At 52.9% G+C, this 18425-nt stretch overlaps 1 protein-coding gene across 1 annotated transcript in view; it reads right to left on the reverse strand.

Annotated features, from left to right (window-relative positions):
• Positions 1-605: 605 nt before the first annotated feature.
• Positions 606-18425, reverse strand: part of MGAT5B (alpha-1,6-mannosylglycoprotein 6-beta-N-acetylglucosaminyltransferase B) — a 66174-nt gene continuing 48354 nt past the window's right edge. Inside the window, exons 11-18 of the mRNA XM_061141269.1 lie at positions 17462-17592; positions 17028-17033; positions 10219-10374; positions 9074-9220; positions 8773-8889; positions 2931-3005; positions 2356-2612; positions 606-1945 (exon numbers count right to left, since the gene is read on the reverse strand). Of these exons, the coding sequence (XP_060997252.1) occupies positions 1747-1945; positions 2356-2612; positions 2931-3005; positions 8773-8889; positions 9074-9220; positions 10219-10374; positions 17028-17033; positions 17462-17592 (1088 nt within the window). The 3' untranslated portion in view covers positions 606-1746. The remainder of the gene's footprint in view (positions 1946-2355; positions 2613-2930; positions 3006-8772; positions 8890-9073; positions 9221-10218; positions 10375-17027; positions 17034-17461; positions 17593-18425) is intronic.

Here is an 18425-nt window from a genome sequence, read left to right on the forward strand (position 1 = left end):
TCCCTCCCATAGTCAGTCATCTTATCACGATCCAGCTCAGAGATTCTCCTCAAAATCCATTTCTGTTCTCTGACCTCACAGCAAGCACAGCCAGCAGAGACCAGACCCAGGCAGACAGAACCGGGTACAGCCTGCTGGTCAAGCAGGGTCCCTAAAGTCACAGTGCTGGGGTGGTCGGAGGGGCCCGTGGACTTCTGACACCTGTAGGGATTTCCTCTGAGCAGCCTGCCACAGCACTAACCTTGTAGATGGAGTGACAATGTGGAGGAGGGGCCCACGGGCCCCAGATATCTGCCCCCCACCCTCCTCCAGGCCTGGGCATCCCAGGAAAAAGTGTTCACACCCCACTCCTCCTCCAGGCCTGGGCATCCCAGGAAAAAGATGAGAAATAGCACAGCTCCTCCTCTGCACCTCACATCCCAATAAAATATTTATTATTTCAAGAAATAAATTTTTAAAAAAAGAGAGAGAGAAAAGAGTATCTCTATTGCTTTCCCCCGACAGGTCAGGTCCTTGGTGACTATTGAGTTTCTGTGGCCACAGGGGCCACTCAGGCCGAGAGGGCTCTCTGATGGGAGGTGTCCACCCTCAGGCCCACAGCGGGGCTCCTCCCCCCTCTCTGGGCTCAGGGTCCTGCGACTGCCTCCCCGAAAGGGTGGAGGGGCAGGCCTAGGTGGGTGGGGCAGGTTTCCAGAAAGGGAGTGGGATTAAAAACCAACTGGGGTGGGGTGGCAGTGTTTCTGAAGTCCTGGTCTTTTTCCTCAAGCAGGGCTCTGGACTCAGGGTGAAGGGGAAGGCATGCCACACAAAGATGAATGGACAGCTAGATCCAGAGGAGGTCTGAGGCTGGAGGAAGCTGGAGGTAGGGACGCAGATGCAGCATTGATGGGGTGGGAGGGCACAAGGGGGTAGCAGGTCTGGGGAACCAGGAAATAGGCCAGGTGTGCTGTGGGGCTGAAGGTCTATCCCAAGCCTACAAAAGATGCTTGGGAGGTGGGGCGGGGCCTGAGGCTTTGGAAGCAAGTCCATGGTCCGGAGTTGCAGTCATGCTGGGGGAGATTTCAGGAAATGCCCAAAGTGAAGAGAGTTGGAACAAGCAAGAGGGAGACAATTCAACCCAGGTTCCAGGTGGTCCCTGCAGCCTCTGACTGTAGTCCCCAAGTGTGGAGGGCAGAGGGAATTTGGGAAAGCTAATAGGAGGCATAAACAGGGTCCCCCAGCCTGGCCTTCCCTCTGGCCCCCCACCCTTTCTGTCCACATTGCAAACAGCTCCAGAGGGACAAGGTTGACCCCTCATGCATCACTGCCCACTCTGTGGACCGTTCAGTGGGCCATCAAGCAAGCCTCACCCTGCTTCCTCTGTCGTATACCCAGAGGGCCCCTCCTGGGCCCAAGAAGGACAAGAACCCTCTCCATCTGGTTCAGATGTTGTCTTGCACAAGCAAGGGACCTCCGGCCACCTGCTCCTGGGCCACTCAGTGAGACCCTCACACCAACCCCCAGCTGCTTGGCCACTGCACTGCCATGCGCCCCTGGGAGGAGCATGAGGAGCCTGCCTAGGGCAGGCACCAGGTGCTTGGCAGAGTCTCCCCCCTCCTTAGACCTACGCACCAATCTGTCCTGCCCACGTCCCAGTCAAGGAAGAAGGCTTCAGTTCAGGGGCATCAAGGGGAAGGAGGGTCACTGGAGCTCGGAATTTGCTGGTGCTTTCTCCTGCAGTGGGGAGGGCCAGCCGGGTGGTCACCCTCACAGACAGTCCTGGCACAAGGCCACCTGGCCCTTGCGGAAGTCTCGGCAGGGGCAGAGCCGCCGATATTTCGTGCTGGAGCCAGCGCAGCTGAAGAGCAGAGGTTCCTTCTGCAGGAAGCACTCCTGGCCGGGCTGGGCGAAGGCCGGGTACAGGTGGTTCATCTCTGACTCAATGCCGTCACAGGGCACCTGCAGCCTGGGTGGGCACCACCAGAGGTGGTCACTGCCCATTTCCCCTGCCCCGGCCCACCCATTCCAGACCCAGGGAGGTTTCTAGGAGGCGCTGGGAGAAATGCTGGGGTGGGCAGCTCCTGAGCGAGTGGGCAGGAGGGTGGGGCCACAGGCTGACGCATCAGGGGAATGGGGCAGTTTCTGTGGCTTGGACCTAGAAGATGCCCAGACAGGCTGGGTAGGGGTCTGAGGCTTTGCCAAGGGTGTAGAGCTGCAATGTGGATACCTGTCTGGAAGATGCCTTCCAGATCCTTCCTCTCTGGGAAGCACTGAGTCCCCCTCACCCTTGCTGGCAGGCCAGGGGGCAAGGTGGTCAAGAGAGTGAGGGGCTACAGGGGAGGTCAGCTGGGCCGGGTCAGGCAGGGGCTCACTCACTTCTGGAAGGCGTCCTGGCTGTTGAGGAAGGGGAAGAAGGAGGGCTCGCAGATCAGCCCGTGGTCCAGGCAGGCGTCTGTGCAGGCCCTCCCCGCGGCAGCCAGCCAGGCCCGGAGGGAGTGCGCTGGGGGCCAGGCCCCCAGGGCCAAGCTGGCGTTGCGGGTCCATTCCAGGTGGGTGGCGTTGGGAGCCAGGATGAAAGGGCTCTGCGGGGCTCGGGCCCCAGGTGGGGCAGGACCCGGGGATGCACAGAAGTCCTGCGGGAGGAAAGAAGTGTTAGGAGGAAAAAATGGGGTGCCTCTCTCCCGCCAACTCAACCTACACCCTACTACCCCCTCACTTGCTACCAAACTTTTAAACAGCTTTATAATAAAATGAAAAAGTCTTTGTATTTCCATACTATGATATGGAGGCTGGGATGCTAGAGCTGGGGGTCCAGGAGAGGGGTGCTCCAGGGAAGGAAACAGACTGGAGAAAGACTAGGGGGTTAAAGCACCCTGCACCCCAGGCAGAGGTGGGTCCTCAGACTCTGAAGCTGCCCCACCCCAGAGACAGAGAGTGGGGGACCCACCCACCTGGTGCTGGATGTAGGCATGGATTCGCTCCAGCATCCCCTCACACGTGTACTCGTAGGGCAGGTAGGGGTCCACCTGTGGGAGAGACAGGCAGACACATGGGTCAGGAGAAAACCTGGGGCTCCCCAGACCTGGCCGCTCGGCTCTGGGAGCAGAGATCTGGGGGCTCAGGCATCCTGCACTCAGCGAGCCGATCACCACATCCACTAGGACGCCCTGCGCCCCAATGCACCCCGCAGTGGCCCCCAGGGGCTCAGGGCAGCTCAGGTCTCCTCAGCTCCTTTCCAGCTACAGCGTTTCTCCCCTTTCCCTAAAGCTCATTGTTCCATCTCCACTTGGGCTGTGATGTCTGCTCTTTCCGAGCCAACCCCTGGATTCATCCTCACCTTCCCAGGTGGCTCAGTGGTAAAGAAGCCACCAGCAGGAGACATGAGTTCTATCCCTGGGTCAGGAAGTTCACCTATAGAAGGAAACGGCAACCTACTCTAGTATTCTTTGCTTCCCTGGTAGTTCAACTCAGCTGGTATAGAATCTGTCTGCAATGCAGGAGACCCCGGTTCAATTCCAGGGTCAGAAAGGTCCCCTGGGGAAGGGATAGGCTCCCCGCTCCAGTATTCTTGGGCTTCCCTGGTGGCTCAGTTGGTAAAGAATCTGCCTGCAATGCAGGAGACACAGGAGATGCAGGTTTGATTCCTGGGTCAGGAAGATTCCCTGCAGGAGGGCATGGCTACCCACTCCAGTATTCTTGCCTGGAGAATCCCCACGGACAGAGGAGCCTGGTGGGCTATACAGTCCACATGGTCACCTAGAATCCAACATGACAGTGACTAAGCACAGCACAGCTTAGGTATCACCGCCTCCAGGAAGCAGACCCAGAGTACCACCTCCTGTTTAACTCCTGTTAAAAGACCATTTCCTTGGCCCCCACGCCAGACTTCCCCAGTAGAACCGGCACCTGTGTCATCATTTCTGACGTGTCCCTTGTCTCCCTCAGGTTAGGAGCCCCATGGGTTCTGGGACCATGACTTGTCCACCTGTGGCTTCACCCAGTGCCTGGTACACAGTCGTCACCAGGGAAGTGGTCACAGAACAGAAAAGTATCCTGGCTCTGCCTGTGTCCTGCCCAGGATGCAGAAGGTTCACACAAAGGAACACAAGGCATCTCTCAGCTTGATGGAATGAGATCACATTTGTGAAGCTTCCTGCCCAGACCAGGTATCTGGGAGCTCCATGAACAAGGGTGCCCCAAATGGAGGCCACATACTGTCCACCTAAATATCAAAGTTACAGAGCAGTGCATGCTGGGGCTGATGGGAGCAGATGGATTCGGCAGCTGGGGCCCGAGAAGTGAAGGGAAGAGAGAGGGGAAGTGATGAGGAATCCGCCTCCTGGAGTGGGGACCCTCACCTCTCCTCCACTCTTCTTACCTGGCCATCCCTGCCCTGTTTACACCAACCCCCCAGTGGCCCAGCACACAGCCAGCTTGGAGGAAAGATTGGCCAGGTGGGCAGGAGGCAAGGTCAGGCTGACATGGGAGATAGTCCATCTCAGACTCAGAGAAAGATCTGTTTTAGCCTTCAACACCCCTGCCCCATCACTGTGTGTGTGTGTGTGTGTGTGTGTGTGTGTGTGTGTGTGTGTGTGTGTGTGTGTGTGTGTGTGTGTGTGTGTGTGTGTGTGTGTGTGTGTGTGTGTGTGTGTGTGTGTGTGTGTGTGTGTGTGTGTGTGTGTGTGTGTGTGTGCGCCAGCCCACCTCCTGTTAATGCCATTTTCCAGCCAGCAGCACCAGAAATCAGGTAGCTTCAGCCCTGGCAGTGAAATCTTGCAGGTCTGCTCAAGGCCACACTCCCCCCCTCCAACCCCCCCCACTCACCCTTCCTCCTCATCAGAGGTGGGTGGAGTCAGAGCCCAATCCTGCTTCCTGGAGACCCCACCTCGAGGGGCCGCAGGCCCGTCCTGAGCCCTCTGACCAGGGCAACATGCCCAACATCAAGCTGAGGAGGGTCTTGGGAAGCGGCAGCCACCACCAGGACCGAGTCTCGGGACAAGACCCCTCCCATCTGACCTTGCCCCAGTCCGCACTTCACCTGCACTGGGAGCAGGTGTCCTTAATCCGGGGGCAGTTCCAGGGTCCCAGAGAACTCCCCAAATCCACACCCAAGCCACATCCTTCACAGCCCATCGACCAGCACAGCTTTTCAGCCCTGAGCTCTGCACGGTCAGTCCCAGCCCGAGCTGCTGGCCGCCGAGGCCCCGGCCGCCAGCTGCTGCCCTAGCGGTTCCCCAGTCGCCTCGGGTACAAGGCTTCAAGTCCTGGTTATAAATAAACCCCCTGGAGAAGAGACTTCCCCTCCAAATGTCACTGCCTGCTCTAGCAGCAGCCACCGAGTTATCCCCCTTGTGGTTTGAAGCCCATCACGCAGTGATTCAAAGCTGCGCACCCCCTCCCGCCAATGAGGGGACCATTCAGAGCAGCCACATCCCACCTGCCGTGAATCTCCCACCGGACAAGCCAGCCTGCCTGGAAATTACCCCCATTAGGTCTAATTACAGGTGTGCACAGTGATCCGTCTCACAGAATGGCAGGTGCTGGTCCTGCTGGAATTACCGGCCTGTGATAATGAGCACGGCGGGCAGGGAGAAAGCAGGCATCCCTCCCCCCACCTCCCTTCCCCTCCTCTCCCTCCCCTCACCTCAAATGGCCTCACCCTGGACAGAGAGATGCTTGAAGGGCAAACCCACCAAGGCTGAGACCTGAAAAGAGCCCCCACCTGGAGCCTCCTCGCTGCTTGGGGGGTGGGGGTGGCAGGCAAAGAGTGGGGGCCACCGGGCTGGTGCCTCAGGTCCGTCTCGGCCCTTCCCCCTCCCTCTCCCTGCAAAAGGCCCCACGACTTGCAGAAGAAGCTGTGTCCCCCGATGGCGGCCCTCATTCGCTCTCTGAGCTCCTGCCAGCTATCTCTGTTTTCTAAACTAGGATGATCAGATTTACCCAGGGGGGCTTGTTTAAAATGCAGACTCCAGTCCAAATTCGATGCATGAAACAGGGCACTCAAAGCCGGTGCTGTGGGACAACCCAGAGGGATGGGATGGGGAGGGAGGTGGGAGGGGCGATCGGGACAGGGTTGGGGGGTGGGGACACATGTACTCCCGTGGCTGATCATGTCAATGTATGGCAAAAACCACAATATTGTAAAGTAATTAGCCTCCAATTAAAATTAAAAAAAAAAAAAAGAGTAAAACGCAGACTCCAAGCCACACCGGTCCTTTGAAATCAGAAGCTGGGGACAGGCCCAAGAGTCTGCATTTTAAACACCTTCCAGGCTAACTGGGAGGTGGGGTAGGAGTGGGGGTGGTTAAAGGCAGAGAGGCCTCGGGCTGGTTTGGAGTCCAGCTACAAGAGTCAGCCTGGTGAATCTGCAATACCTTAGTTCCTGGACCCTTGTGTTCCTGTGATTTTTAATTAACTAATTAACGCAATTAAACAGATGTTCATGGCTTTAAAAAATCAAGAGAAACAAGACAAAGGAAGTTTTCCTCTGACCCCAGGTGCCCAGACCCTTCCTGGGGGCAACACGTCATCAGTTTCCCATCCAAGTACTAACCAGGCCTGACCCTGCTTAGCTTCCGAGATCACACGAGATCGGGCGCGTTCAGGGTGGTATGGCCGTAGACACGTTATCAGTTTCTTGTGTGTCCAACCAAAAATAACGTGTCAATAGATGAACGGGCTCCCCTGCACAGACCCCCACCCCCTGCATTTTAGGTCTGCAGCTGGGAAAACCGTGTCCACAGGGCTGGGATCTCACTCACTGAGTTTCTCTCCAGGGAGGGATCCTGGAGGTGGGGCCAGACCTGCGGCCTGAGGGTGGACAAAAGCCTTCAGAGGTGCCCCTCTCACCCCCACCTCTGCTCCCACCTCCGGGTGGAAGCCTCGGATGATTGCTTTGGCAAGGGGTGGGCAGAGGGAACGGGAAGAGGGTGGGGGGTTTCCTCCAGGGTAGCATCCCACCGCACCCTCCCCCATACCTTCCATGGAGGTGCCTGCTCAGTCCCGTGTTGAGAGCTGACCCCTCCCCCACCTCCCACCCATCCAGCGATGGATGGAGCTGGGGGAGGAACACCTAAGTTTCCTCATTTCTCAGGTAGGAGAGCTCGGGATCTGAGCACCCCACCTCTCACAGGTCCCTGCTAGCATTGAGCACCAGCTGCCTGCAGGCAGAGGTAACCTCCATTACACACCCTGACTCACTGTCACTCTAGAACCTTCCTTCTTGGGATCACCCCCCAAATAAACTACTTGTAGTAAAATCCCTGTCCAGGGTCAGCTCCTGGAAGAACCCAGTCTCAGTCTGTGACCTGGAGGAACTCCCAACAGAGGAGGATTTGCTTACGTGGATGCTTCAGAAGCGGGCGGAGGGCTCTCCCCGCACCACTGATGGAGGGTCCCGGGGTTCAGCCACTTCGCAGGTCAACCTGGCCATGTCTGCTACAACTAGAGGTGTACCTAGGCTGTAACACGGCAGTTTCCTTGGCACTTTCTCTAAAGAAACAATCACACCCACTCAGAAGGGAAGGACAAGGGTGTAGTGGGTAGAGGAAGGGACTCTCTGGGGCCATTTGCTGAGAGGGTGGGCTAAGTGGAGAGGGCTGAGTGGGAGGGACTGACCCATGGGATGCAGGAGGGTGTTAAAAAATGCCAACCTGGCAGTCCAATGGTTAGGACATGGGGCTCAGTTCTTGTTTAGGGAACTAAGATCCCACAAGCCACATGGTGTGCCCCCCCCCCCAAAAAAAAGAAAAAAAACGCAAACCTGCCTATGGTCAGGACAACCAGGCAGAACTCTGGACCCAGAGTTAAGTATTTAAGACTATAGGGGGATCTATGCCTGCTGGCCTCTGCCCTGAGCCCAGCAGTGCCCCCAGCTCCCCCGGCAGGTGGGCGTCCTCCTGGGCATGGCTCTCCCTTGTAGAGCCCCTGCCCCACATGTTCTCTGACTCTGCCACACATCCCCCCAGGGAGGGCACACTCAATGAATGAACAACGTGGTATTGGGCAGGGAAGAGGACCCAGCAGGAGTGGTTATTTTTGCTCAGCCTGGGGTCCGAGCTACCACAAGAAGTGGGTCCAGAGGGATTGTGGCAAGCAGAAACCCCCCACCTCCACCCCATTCACACAGTCTGACCTCTTCTCTATATAAAGGGACCATGAGAACACACAGGGAGCTCTCAGATGCCAGAGGTGCCAGGAGAGGAGATGAGCTCCACAAGCCCCTCCCTGACCCCTCCCATACACAAGTGCACCCCACCCCCAACACTTACTTGCTGGAGAAAACACAAATGCCCCCACCCACTTGCTACCCAAAGGTGACACCACCAGCGCCACCCCAGATCTGGTCTGAAAGGCAGGGCGTCAGCCCCACCCAACCTGCTGAATCTGAACCTGGGCTTTAACAAGATTCCAGGTGATCCGTGTGCACTGAGATGTGCTGCCCAAGACCACAGAGACATCAAGAGTCCAAAGGACCTTCACGCATTCATCCTGGAGACCACCCTGCATCTAACTTGTGCTAACACGACCTGGCCTCCAAAGACATTCAAAAAGTGACTCTGGATCCAGGGCTGCCATGTAAGGTTGTGCAGGCTGCCCACTGCACAAAAGCATATTTCCATCTCCACTTCCTTGACAAACACACACACATCCAAGTTGGTGAGTGGGGCCCCTGCGCAAATTTGCCAATCCAGGCCTGTGAGTCTGAATTCACCAAGAGGAGCATCTTTTTCCAATTATAGCAAAGACACAAAGTATAGGATATTGGCGGTCCTGACTGGATCCGAGCCTCACCTGGGTTGTCATGATGGCCTGAATGGCTGCTTCAAACTCCTCTGAGTTGTTGTAGTCGACGGTCCACACGTGGGGCTTGCCAATGAAGTTCTCTGCATAGGGATGCTGGGAAAACACCTAGCCAGGGCACAGAGACAGTCAGCTTCTCCCTGTGCTGCCAAGCTGGGCTGGGTGAAGGGGAGGTGCCCCCACCCATCTGGGCCATCTCTCCCTTCATCCCAGGCTTCAGTCTTCCCCTTCCAGGAACTTTGGGATCCCATCTCAGAGCCCCTGGATGTGGGCTCAGGCCCTTCCCACTCACCTCTCTGGAGGTGGGCTTGCCCCGGAAGAACTCGTGGTTGAGGGAGCTGTGGGGTGGGCTGAACCGGGACTGCAGGAAGACACAGCCATTGGCGATGGCCTCCAGGGGGGCAGGGCCCTCATAGGGAAAGCCAAACCCTATGAAGAGCTGCAGAACCAAGGTGGCATGATGATCAGGGAAGGTTGGGTATCACAGCCCAGGAGCCCCAAGAAGTTAGGGGTGAGGTTGAGGTCAGGACATTCACAGGAGGCAATCGGGGCAGTAGGGAGCGCAGGCCAGCTGTGTGCCTTGGCCACTGTGAAATGAGGAGGTCTATTTAGGTAGTATCAATGGCCTCTTCCTGCTCCAAAGACTATGATTTGGAGAGGAAAGAGAAGAACAAGGGTTCCCAAGCTTACAAGGCTTCAGGTCACTCCTACATTTGACCTCAGAGGACCTTTACTCACTCACCCAAAAGACATTCATTCAGCACCTGACTTGTACTAGGAGGAGTGCTCATAGGGTTGGCCCCTGGAAGATAATATAAGTGATTCTGAATCTGGGGTTGCCATGTAAGGATGTTGAGGTTGCTCACTGCACAAAGGTATCTTCTTCCACCCTAACACATACGCACCACACATATCCAAGATGCCTAAGGAAAGGAGCTATCGTCAGATTAGGAGAGGACCTAGCAGCTGGCTAGAGACCTTCCAGCTTCAGCTGACACTTCAGGGCCCAACAGCAGGATCATGCTCCAAGGACACATTTCAGGGACTTCCAGGAGCAGTCAGTGGCCCGATGGAACTCTAGCCTGACTGCTTGCCCCTAGCCTTTCTACCCCCTCAGTGGCTCTGAAATCCACGCCTGACCCAGGAGTTGTCTGGACTGGTGTTAAGGGGCAGCAGGCAGGAAGCCAACTCTTTTTTCACATCAATGAACCCCACCCAGCTCCCTTTCCCTGATGGGTATCCCTATCTCTAACCCTGGCTCCGACTATCACCTGGGAGGCCTGGACACGAGGTTCAGGGCAGCAGAGTGTGCAGAGGCATGTCCACATGTAGAAGGGGGCATGAATGATGGTGGCAGATGTGGCAGGCATGTATGGGCTCCCTCCTGGGCGTCTATGGCTGGGTTAAGGTGAAGATGGAGGAAGGGGTGGGGCTCACTTTGGCCTTGCGCAGCAGCTGCTGGAACTCAGGCTGCGGCAGGAGGCCATGGTTCTTCACAAAGGCCGGGACTTCGGGGGGCCGCTGGCTCTCATAGTACACAGTGCCGTGGATCTCCATGTACTTGTTCAGAATGCTCAGGAACTTCTCCTTCCCCTGGAAGAGGAGAAGGAGGAGATGGGGGCCTTGCTCTGACCACAGATGGCAGTACCCACTGAAGAGACATCACTGGTCGGGAAGTCAGAAAACATGGGCCCAGTGTCAGGTTGGTCCCTAACCAGCTGTGTGACCTTGAAGATGCCCCCTCTCCTCTCTGGACCTCAATTTCTTTATCTGTGAGTTGCAGAGGTTGGACTAGACCAGGGGCCCTAGGCCTGTTTAGCCATGGACTGTTGTCTTCCAAACGTCTCCCATAGAAACCAACATCCAATTGCATCCAAAAGTTTGTTTAGTCAAAGCTATAGCTTTTCCAGTAGTCATGTATGGATGTGACAGTTGGACCATAAAGAAGGCTAAGCACCAGAGAACTGATGCTTTTGAATTGTAGAGCTGGATAAGACTCTTGAGAGCTCTAGGACAGCAAGGAGATCAAACCAGTCAATCCAAAAGGAAATCAACCTTGAGTATTCACTGGAAGGATTGATACTGAAGCTGAAGCTCCAATACTTTGGCCACCTGATAAGAGCCAATTCACTGGAAAAGACACTGATGCCAGGAAAGACTGAGGGCAGGAGGAGAAGGGGACAACAGAGGATGAGATAGTTGGATGGCATCACCAACTCAATGGACATGAGTTTGAGCGGGAGACGGTAAGGACAGGGGAGCCTGGTGTGCTGCAGTTCATGGGGTCATAAAGAGTTGGACATGCTTAGTGACTGAACAACAAATGGAGCTACTTGGCCTCCTCTGAACCCTAATGACCTCTGAGGACCTCTGCAGAGGTGTGCAGTATAGATGAATAGATCACACCTCAGTGCCTGGGCGCCCGTCTGACCCTACAGCCCGGGTTCTGAGCTGGGAGCTGTGGTCAGTGTAGGACCTCAGTAGGAATAAGCATGGGATCAGCTGCTGGGTTCTATTTTTTGGAGTTTTTTGAGGCTTGCAGAAGAAAGGAAGGGATAAGTTGAGGGGAAAGTAGCTATAAGATCATGAATCAGGGCAGGGCTTAGAGCTCTTTTCAGGGCATGTTGGTTCCCAGTAGATCAATGGGTCAGAGAAAAAGAACCCATGGTTCCCCATGTCCTACCAGTCAGCATGAAGTCAGACCACCAGGAGCTCCAGCCCAGGATTAGTTTATAAACCACAGCTCTTGAAGAATGTTATCAACAAATGTTAAAATAATTAACAATTCACATTTTGAAACTCAAAGTGTATAAATTTATCTCAAGGAGGCCTTACACATTGAGTAATGCAGATCAGCCCTGTCTCTGAGAATGACCAGGAAAGATGGGAAAAACATCTATGATTGCCCTGAAAGTCTAACAAAGAATGAAAAATTACGAGGCCAAGACCTGGGAGAAAGAGAAAAAGAGACTGTTGAGGCTAGTGTCGGGTTTGGTTTTCCTCCTGGGGGGCCCACCCGCTGATTCCAAGGGCAGGATCTAGGCAGCTGAGCAGACCTGGGAGATGAAAGTCCAAGTTCAAGGCCTGCTAAAGATAGGGAGTGTTGATGGAAACTACACTTTGGGTTGGAATTCTGAGAAATTACATCATGGATGAAAGGGTAGACCAGAACTAGAAGCACAATTAACAGTGGCTGAATTCTTTAAAAATGGTCTCAATCACTATCACTGATTAAGGTGATCTAGGGGACTTCCCTGGCAGTCCAGTGGTTAAGAGTCCACTCTTCCAATGCAGGGGGCGTAGGTTCAATCCTTGATTGGGGAACAAAGATGCCATACGCCATTAAGCATAGCCCAAAAAAAAAAAAAAAAGGCAATCTGGGATTGCAAGGGCCTCAGTTCTAAACCAAGAATAAAAGAAAATCCTCTCTGGAGGAAGAGAACATTATTCTTGACATCAAGTTATTTCTATGATTTTTCATATTCACTTTCCAGAACCACCCCTAACTCAAAAAGAAAAAGAAAAAGGAACCAACGAAATCCCAATCAACATCCCAGCAGGCATTTTTATAGAAATTGACAAGCTAATTCTAAAACTCATTTGGAAATGCAAGGACCTAGAACAGACAAAATAACTTTGAAAAAGAAGAAAGTGGGCAGACTTATCTGATCTCGAGACTTATTACAAAGCTACAGTAATCAAGACTGTGATGCTGGCATCTAGTTAGACAGATCAATAGAACAGAACAGACAGTCCAGAAATAGACCCACACATGTGGGGTCAATTGATTTCTGACAAAGACACAAAGACATTTCAGTTGAGGAAGAGACAGTCTTTTCAACAAACGGTCACGATCACTCGATATCCATATGCAAAAAGAAAAAAGGAAAGGAGAGGGGAAGAAAATACAAATTAAAAAAAATTGTTTTTAAAGGACAGGGGAAAAAGTACTTCAATCCATACTTCATATCATATATAAAAGTTAATTCAAAAAAAAAAAAAAAAAGTTAATTCAAAATGGATCACAGGGACGTCCCTGGCGGTCCAATGGTTAAGACTCTGACTTCCAATGCAGGGAGTGTGGATTCAATCCCTGGTTGGGGAACTATCATCCCACAAGCTGTGCAGCTTGGCCAATTTTTTTTTAGAAAGGAGAGACATTGGGGCAGAAGCAATATTTAAAGAAATGGTAGCTGAGAACTTTCTAAAATTAGTGAAAGTTCAAACTACAGAGCCAAGAAGATCTACAAACTCCGTGTAGGATAAGAAACAAAACAAACAAACAACAAAAACCAGTGAGGCTTATTTTAGTGAAACTCCTGAAAACCAAATAGACAGAAGCCTCAAAAGCAGGCGAAGGGAAACACACACACAAATTACCTTTAAAGGAACAATAAGACGCACACTGACTTGTCAGCAGAAATGATAGAGGGCAGAGGACAAGCTAGAATTTGTACATGATGAACATAACCACTAAGACATTTTTAGAAAAATAAAAAACAAGCAAACCCAGAGTAGGGTGTTTCCTTCTAGAGAAGGACAATGATCCTAAATGGAATCTCAGTGACGTAGGAAGGAACACAAATCAATAAAAAGGATAGATGTGGGTAAACGTAAATAAACACTGACTTTATAAAACAACAATAATACTAATATATTGTGTGGTACAAAATATTTGGGCAGTATTAAAATACCGTAAGAGCATATCAGTTGGGGAGAATAGAAATAAAACATTTAAAGATTCTTTTACAACCCCATAAAAGCTTTACAGTATTGACTTATATTAGGCTTTGATAAGTCAAGGATGGATGTTATAACCTTTATGGTAGCCACTGAAGAAGACTCTTGAGAGTCCCTTGGACTGCAAGGAGATCCAACCAGTCCATCCCAAAGGAGATCAGTCCTGGGTGCTCATTGGAAGGACTGATGCTGAAGCTGAAACTCCAGTACTTTGGCCACCTCATGCGAAGAGCTGACTCATTGGAAAAGACTCTGATGCTGGGAGGGATTGGGGGCAGGAGGAGAAGGGGACAACAGAGGATGAGATGGCTGAATGGCATCACCGACTCGATGGGCATGAGTTTGAGTAAACTCTGGGAGTTGGTGATGGACAGGGAGGCCTGCAGTGCTGCGATTCATGGGGTCGCAAAGAGTCGGACATGACTGAGCGACTGAACTGAACTGAACTGAAAGAATACAAAAACATTAAGAAAACCAGAACCAAAAGAATATGAGAACATAATTAGCTAAAGGAAGGTGGATTTTTAAAAATATATCAATGTGAAAGAAGATAAGAAGTGAGGGGGAAAAACATGAAACAGCTGAGAAAAAGAAAAAGAGGACTTCCCTGGTGGTTCAGTGGTTAAGAATCTGCCTGCCAAAGCAGGAGACACAGTTCGATCCCTGGTCCAGGAAAATTCCACATGCCCCAGGGCAACCAAGCCTGCCTGCTGCAACCAGAGAAAGCCCTCGTGAAGGAACAAAGACACAGCCAAAAATAAATAAATACATAAATTTTTTTTAAAACAGAAAAGAAAAAAGAAACCAACTAATAAAATAGTAGATTCAGAGTCAGATAATATCAGTCATCACACCAAATGTAAAAAGGATTACTTATTATAAATTGACTCATGCCCCCATAAAAATATCAAATCAAGGATGTAACATGTGAATAAAATGTCTTCAAAGCCCCTGTTCAACTTCCTGACCCCATTACCAGAGCAGCTGTTAACAGTGTCTCAAGTGCCTTCCTCAGATCTTTTATGCATGATAAGCGGATGTACATTTTCTTTAAACCACACACATACGTGTACAAATGGGTTCATGTCACATGCGCTGTTCACCAACTTTTCTTCACCTAATCATATATACACATACATACATATGTGAGTATTTATGTGTGTAAAAGTAGTTTTACAAAACAATAGTTACCCTTAGTACATATAAAGTCCTCTGATATCCTTTTATTCTCTTGTTTCTAGGCTATCCTACTTCATTTAGAAAGGCTAATTAAGACTCAGAAAAAGACAAACTGTAGGATCTCACTCATCTCATCTCTTGAATTGAGAAGAGTCAATCTCATAGAAACAGTAGAGTGGTGAGTGTCAGGGGCTGGGGGTGGGAGAAACGGGACCACGGGGTCAAAGCGGACAAACTTTCAGTTACGAGATGAATAAACCCAGGGATTTAACATCCAGCATGGTGACTACAGTTATTCAAACTGTACTGTATACTTGAAATTTCCCCAGGGAGTCAACCTTAAATGCTCTCACCACGCACACACAAAGTATGCAAGGTGATGGATGTGGTAATTAGCTTGATGGCGGTACCCATTTCACAATGTATATGTATACCGAGCCATCATGTTGTACACCTTAAATACATACAATTTCTCTTTGTCAACTATACCTCAGTAAACCTAAGGAGGAAAAACAAAAAAAAATAAAGCTGAGTTGCAGTTTGAAAAGCCGACCTTAGGTCCCCCACCTGGCACTTCTGATGTCCGGAATGATTCCTCCAGCAGCAAGGCTGGATTTGCCCTGCACCTGGATAAGCAGTCTTTTTGCCATCCTCTCACTCCCGGTCCCTGGGACAGACTCTCATAAAATAGCAGTATCTAAGCCTTAGCCTCCAGCTCTGGGGACCCAGGATAAGACAAACCTCCTCGACACAAAAGTCATCAAAACTCTCACCCGGATCCCGGCTGCCGTTGCCCTAACGATGTGACAACCGCACCTTCTCCTTCCTCCTCGGTCTCTCTGCCACCCGGTCCCCTGAACTCCGGATGGCATTTGTCCCAGAATGCTGCTGCCATTCCTTTCTTCACCCGGCCGCCTCTGCCTGCCTTTGGTCACAAAGACCAGAGCAAGGATGTCTTTTTTGGAAGCAGTTTCTTTGAGGTCTCTTGTTGTACAGCATTGCTCCTGGCTATCCCAGAATCTCCTGAGCCCAAGATAAAACCGTTCTCTTCCCAGAGCTCATGACCTCTCATTCTCTTGGGGCAGTCTCTAAACAGTGTTCTCTGGCACAAGCAGACACTGTCTGTGCTCACCCCCTTGCCCAGTGCCCCAGGCATCCTGGCAGCCAGCTTGTCTGGCATCATATGAAAATGACCCCTTGCTTCTGTCCCCACACTCCACGGTGGGCACTGACGTCTCAGACAGGGCTTGGACCCTTAGTCCAGCCTCCAGAGCTTCTCTCTGCCACCATCCAAGGCGTCATAACCGAGGAGGCTATTAAGGGTCCTGGCTCTGGAGTTAGATGTGGGTTCGAATACCAACCCCACCCACTTAACTAGTTGGTCATACTAACCCCACAGTGGATGGTCAAGCGAGAAAATACATGTGAGCACCTGGCAACAGTAAGCTCTGGCTGGATGAGTATTAACCATGGCTGAGACTTCATAGGGTTGTCTTGGCACAGATCATGAGATGTCCCTTAATTCCTCCCCCTTCCTCAGTCACAGAACTCCAGGGCTAAGCTGGGCACATATGGCTAAAGCACGCCTACTTCCAAAGTCCCCTAACCCTGGCTGTGGCCACGGGACTGAGACCTAGCCATGAGGCCATATGGCGCAGAGCTGTGTGTAATGTTCGGGAGATATGCTAAACCTGGCCTTCCTCCTCCTCCAACCCCCCCCTACCCCGCACCCCCAGCTGAAGGGCAGATGTAATGACTGCACCGCCTGTGGTCAGCTTAAACCACGAAGCAAGACTGCAGATGAACACTAAACGCAGTGAGTCACCCAGGGGAGCGGAGCCCCAGGGGTCAACCCAACACTGACAGCTCCAGAGGGTGTCAGCGGGAAAGAGCACACACTTCCCTCTTGTCTCAATCACGGTTAGTCGGGGCTTTTCTTCGACAGCGGGACCTGATCCATACAGCGTGAGAATCATTAACTAAGATGGTCATGTGACAGCTTGACACGGGGCATGGGGACTGCCCGATGGTTCCCACGATGGGCATCTTTATTATTACCCTTTTCCCTCATGTCACCTGTCTTAGGTCAGCTGTCCATCCTAGGAGCTGCCCTGCTCCACACCGAGCTGCCCCCTGACCTCCAGGCCCCAGAGAGAGCCCACCTGAGACCCCGATGTCCCCATCACCCTCCTCCCACCTCGGTCTGGTCCATCCACAGGCACTACCAAGCCCAGAAACCCCAACTTGGGAGCACCCCCAGGGGAGACCCTGCGGAGAGTGGGGAGCAGCAGGAGGTGGAAGGAACATGTGGCAAACAGTCACCATACCTGGAGCTGCCTCGTTGCCAGGGGGGCAGAGAGAAAAGAAGAGAGAGAACAGGTCAGTGGCCAGATGAGCGGTAACGTCCCACACAGATGGTGCTTCTTGGAGGGACTTTGCCCTGAAGCTGGGGTTCCAATCCTTAGTCCTCTCTTATTTCTTCCCTGCCTCCCACCCCCAGAATCCCCACATGTAGCCTAAACCCCTTTGGTGGGTTAGTGTTTGTGGATCCATACCAGTGAGGGTGGGGGATGAAGCCATTTGAATTTGTTGCAAAAAGTGGGGGCAGGGAGGGGAGTGAGGCAGGAGTCCCAGGGCGGTATTCCAATGGCAGTTCTTTTTTGACCACTAGGGGGGCCGTTTCCACCGTCCAGGGCTGGGGGGTGGGAGCTTCCTGGGGGCCAAGGGTTGGTGCTGGGGGCTGGGGGGCGGCGGGTCTCACCTTCCAGATACTCGCCTCCTTGCCGTACACCACCGCCATGTTGCTGGCCTTGCCATCTTTGATGAGCTGCTTCTCTGTCTCGTTAAGCTCCTCGGACACGAAGCCCATGAAGGAGTTGTCCGGGGTGTGAGCTGCAGCCAGACCACGAGGTCAGGAAGGGGCATGCCCTGGTTTACCCAGACTGGCCCCATCGGAGGGGACACCCGTTTGGCGGGGAAGTGGAAGGGGGCTAGGAGGTAAGGGGTGCGGTTTTGGTTGGGCGCTGGGGAGAGCATCCATCCGTCGGGGCCCCGGCCCCCTTCCGCGGCATCTCTCACTGTCTCCCCACTCTCTCTCCACGCAGACCTGTGCTCACAGGGCCCTTCTGAGAGGTCTTTCCTGACCCCAGCCCCTCTCCGTCTCCTTTCCCTCCTTTATCTTTTGCCCCAGAACTCACTGATCAGACACGACAGTACATAGTGATTTGTTCGTGTGTTACTGTCAGAATCTAAGAGGGCAGGAGCTGTCTGTGTCCCAGGCCCCTGGGAGCGCCTGGCCCGGCTGGTTCACGCATGCGCGGACCCATCTTCGCGTTCACACCTGCAAGCTTCTGTCCCTGCCCTTCGCTTAAGCGCCCACTGCCCTTTTCCACGATGAGAAAACCGTATTCCGCTTCAGGCCCCCCGCCCCCCCCCCCCCCTCGCACATCACCTCCTCTCCTCCCAGGAGCCTCCTCTGGGGTCTGAGTGCCCTCCCTTTGCGGGCCTGTCCGCCTGCTTAGGTCTTCGGCAAAGCGCGGATTTGCACCCTGACTCGCTTCCCAGAACCCAGAGCACCAGGGGCAGGATGTGCGTTTCAGCTGCGGCTCGAGTTCCTCCGCCACGCTCCAGGCATGTCACTGATTGGCTCTGTCTGCCGCGGCTGGCTAAAGGAGTGGGCACAGGTGCCATCCATCTGCAAGGACCACGGTCTCCCTCTTCCATGC

The sequence above is a fragment of the Dama dama genome, chromosome 5, assembly GCF_033118175.1.
Source record: "Dama dama isolate Ldn47 chromosome 5, ASM3311817v1, whole genome shotgun sequence".
NCBI lineage: Eukaryota > Metazoa > Chordata > Mammalia > Artiodactyla > Cervidae > Dama > Dama dama.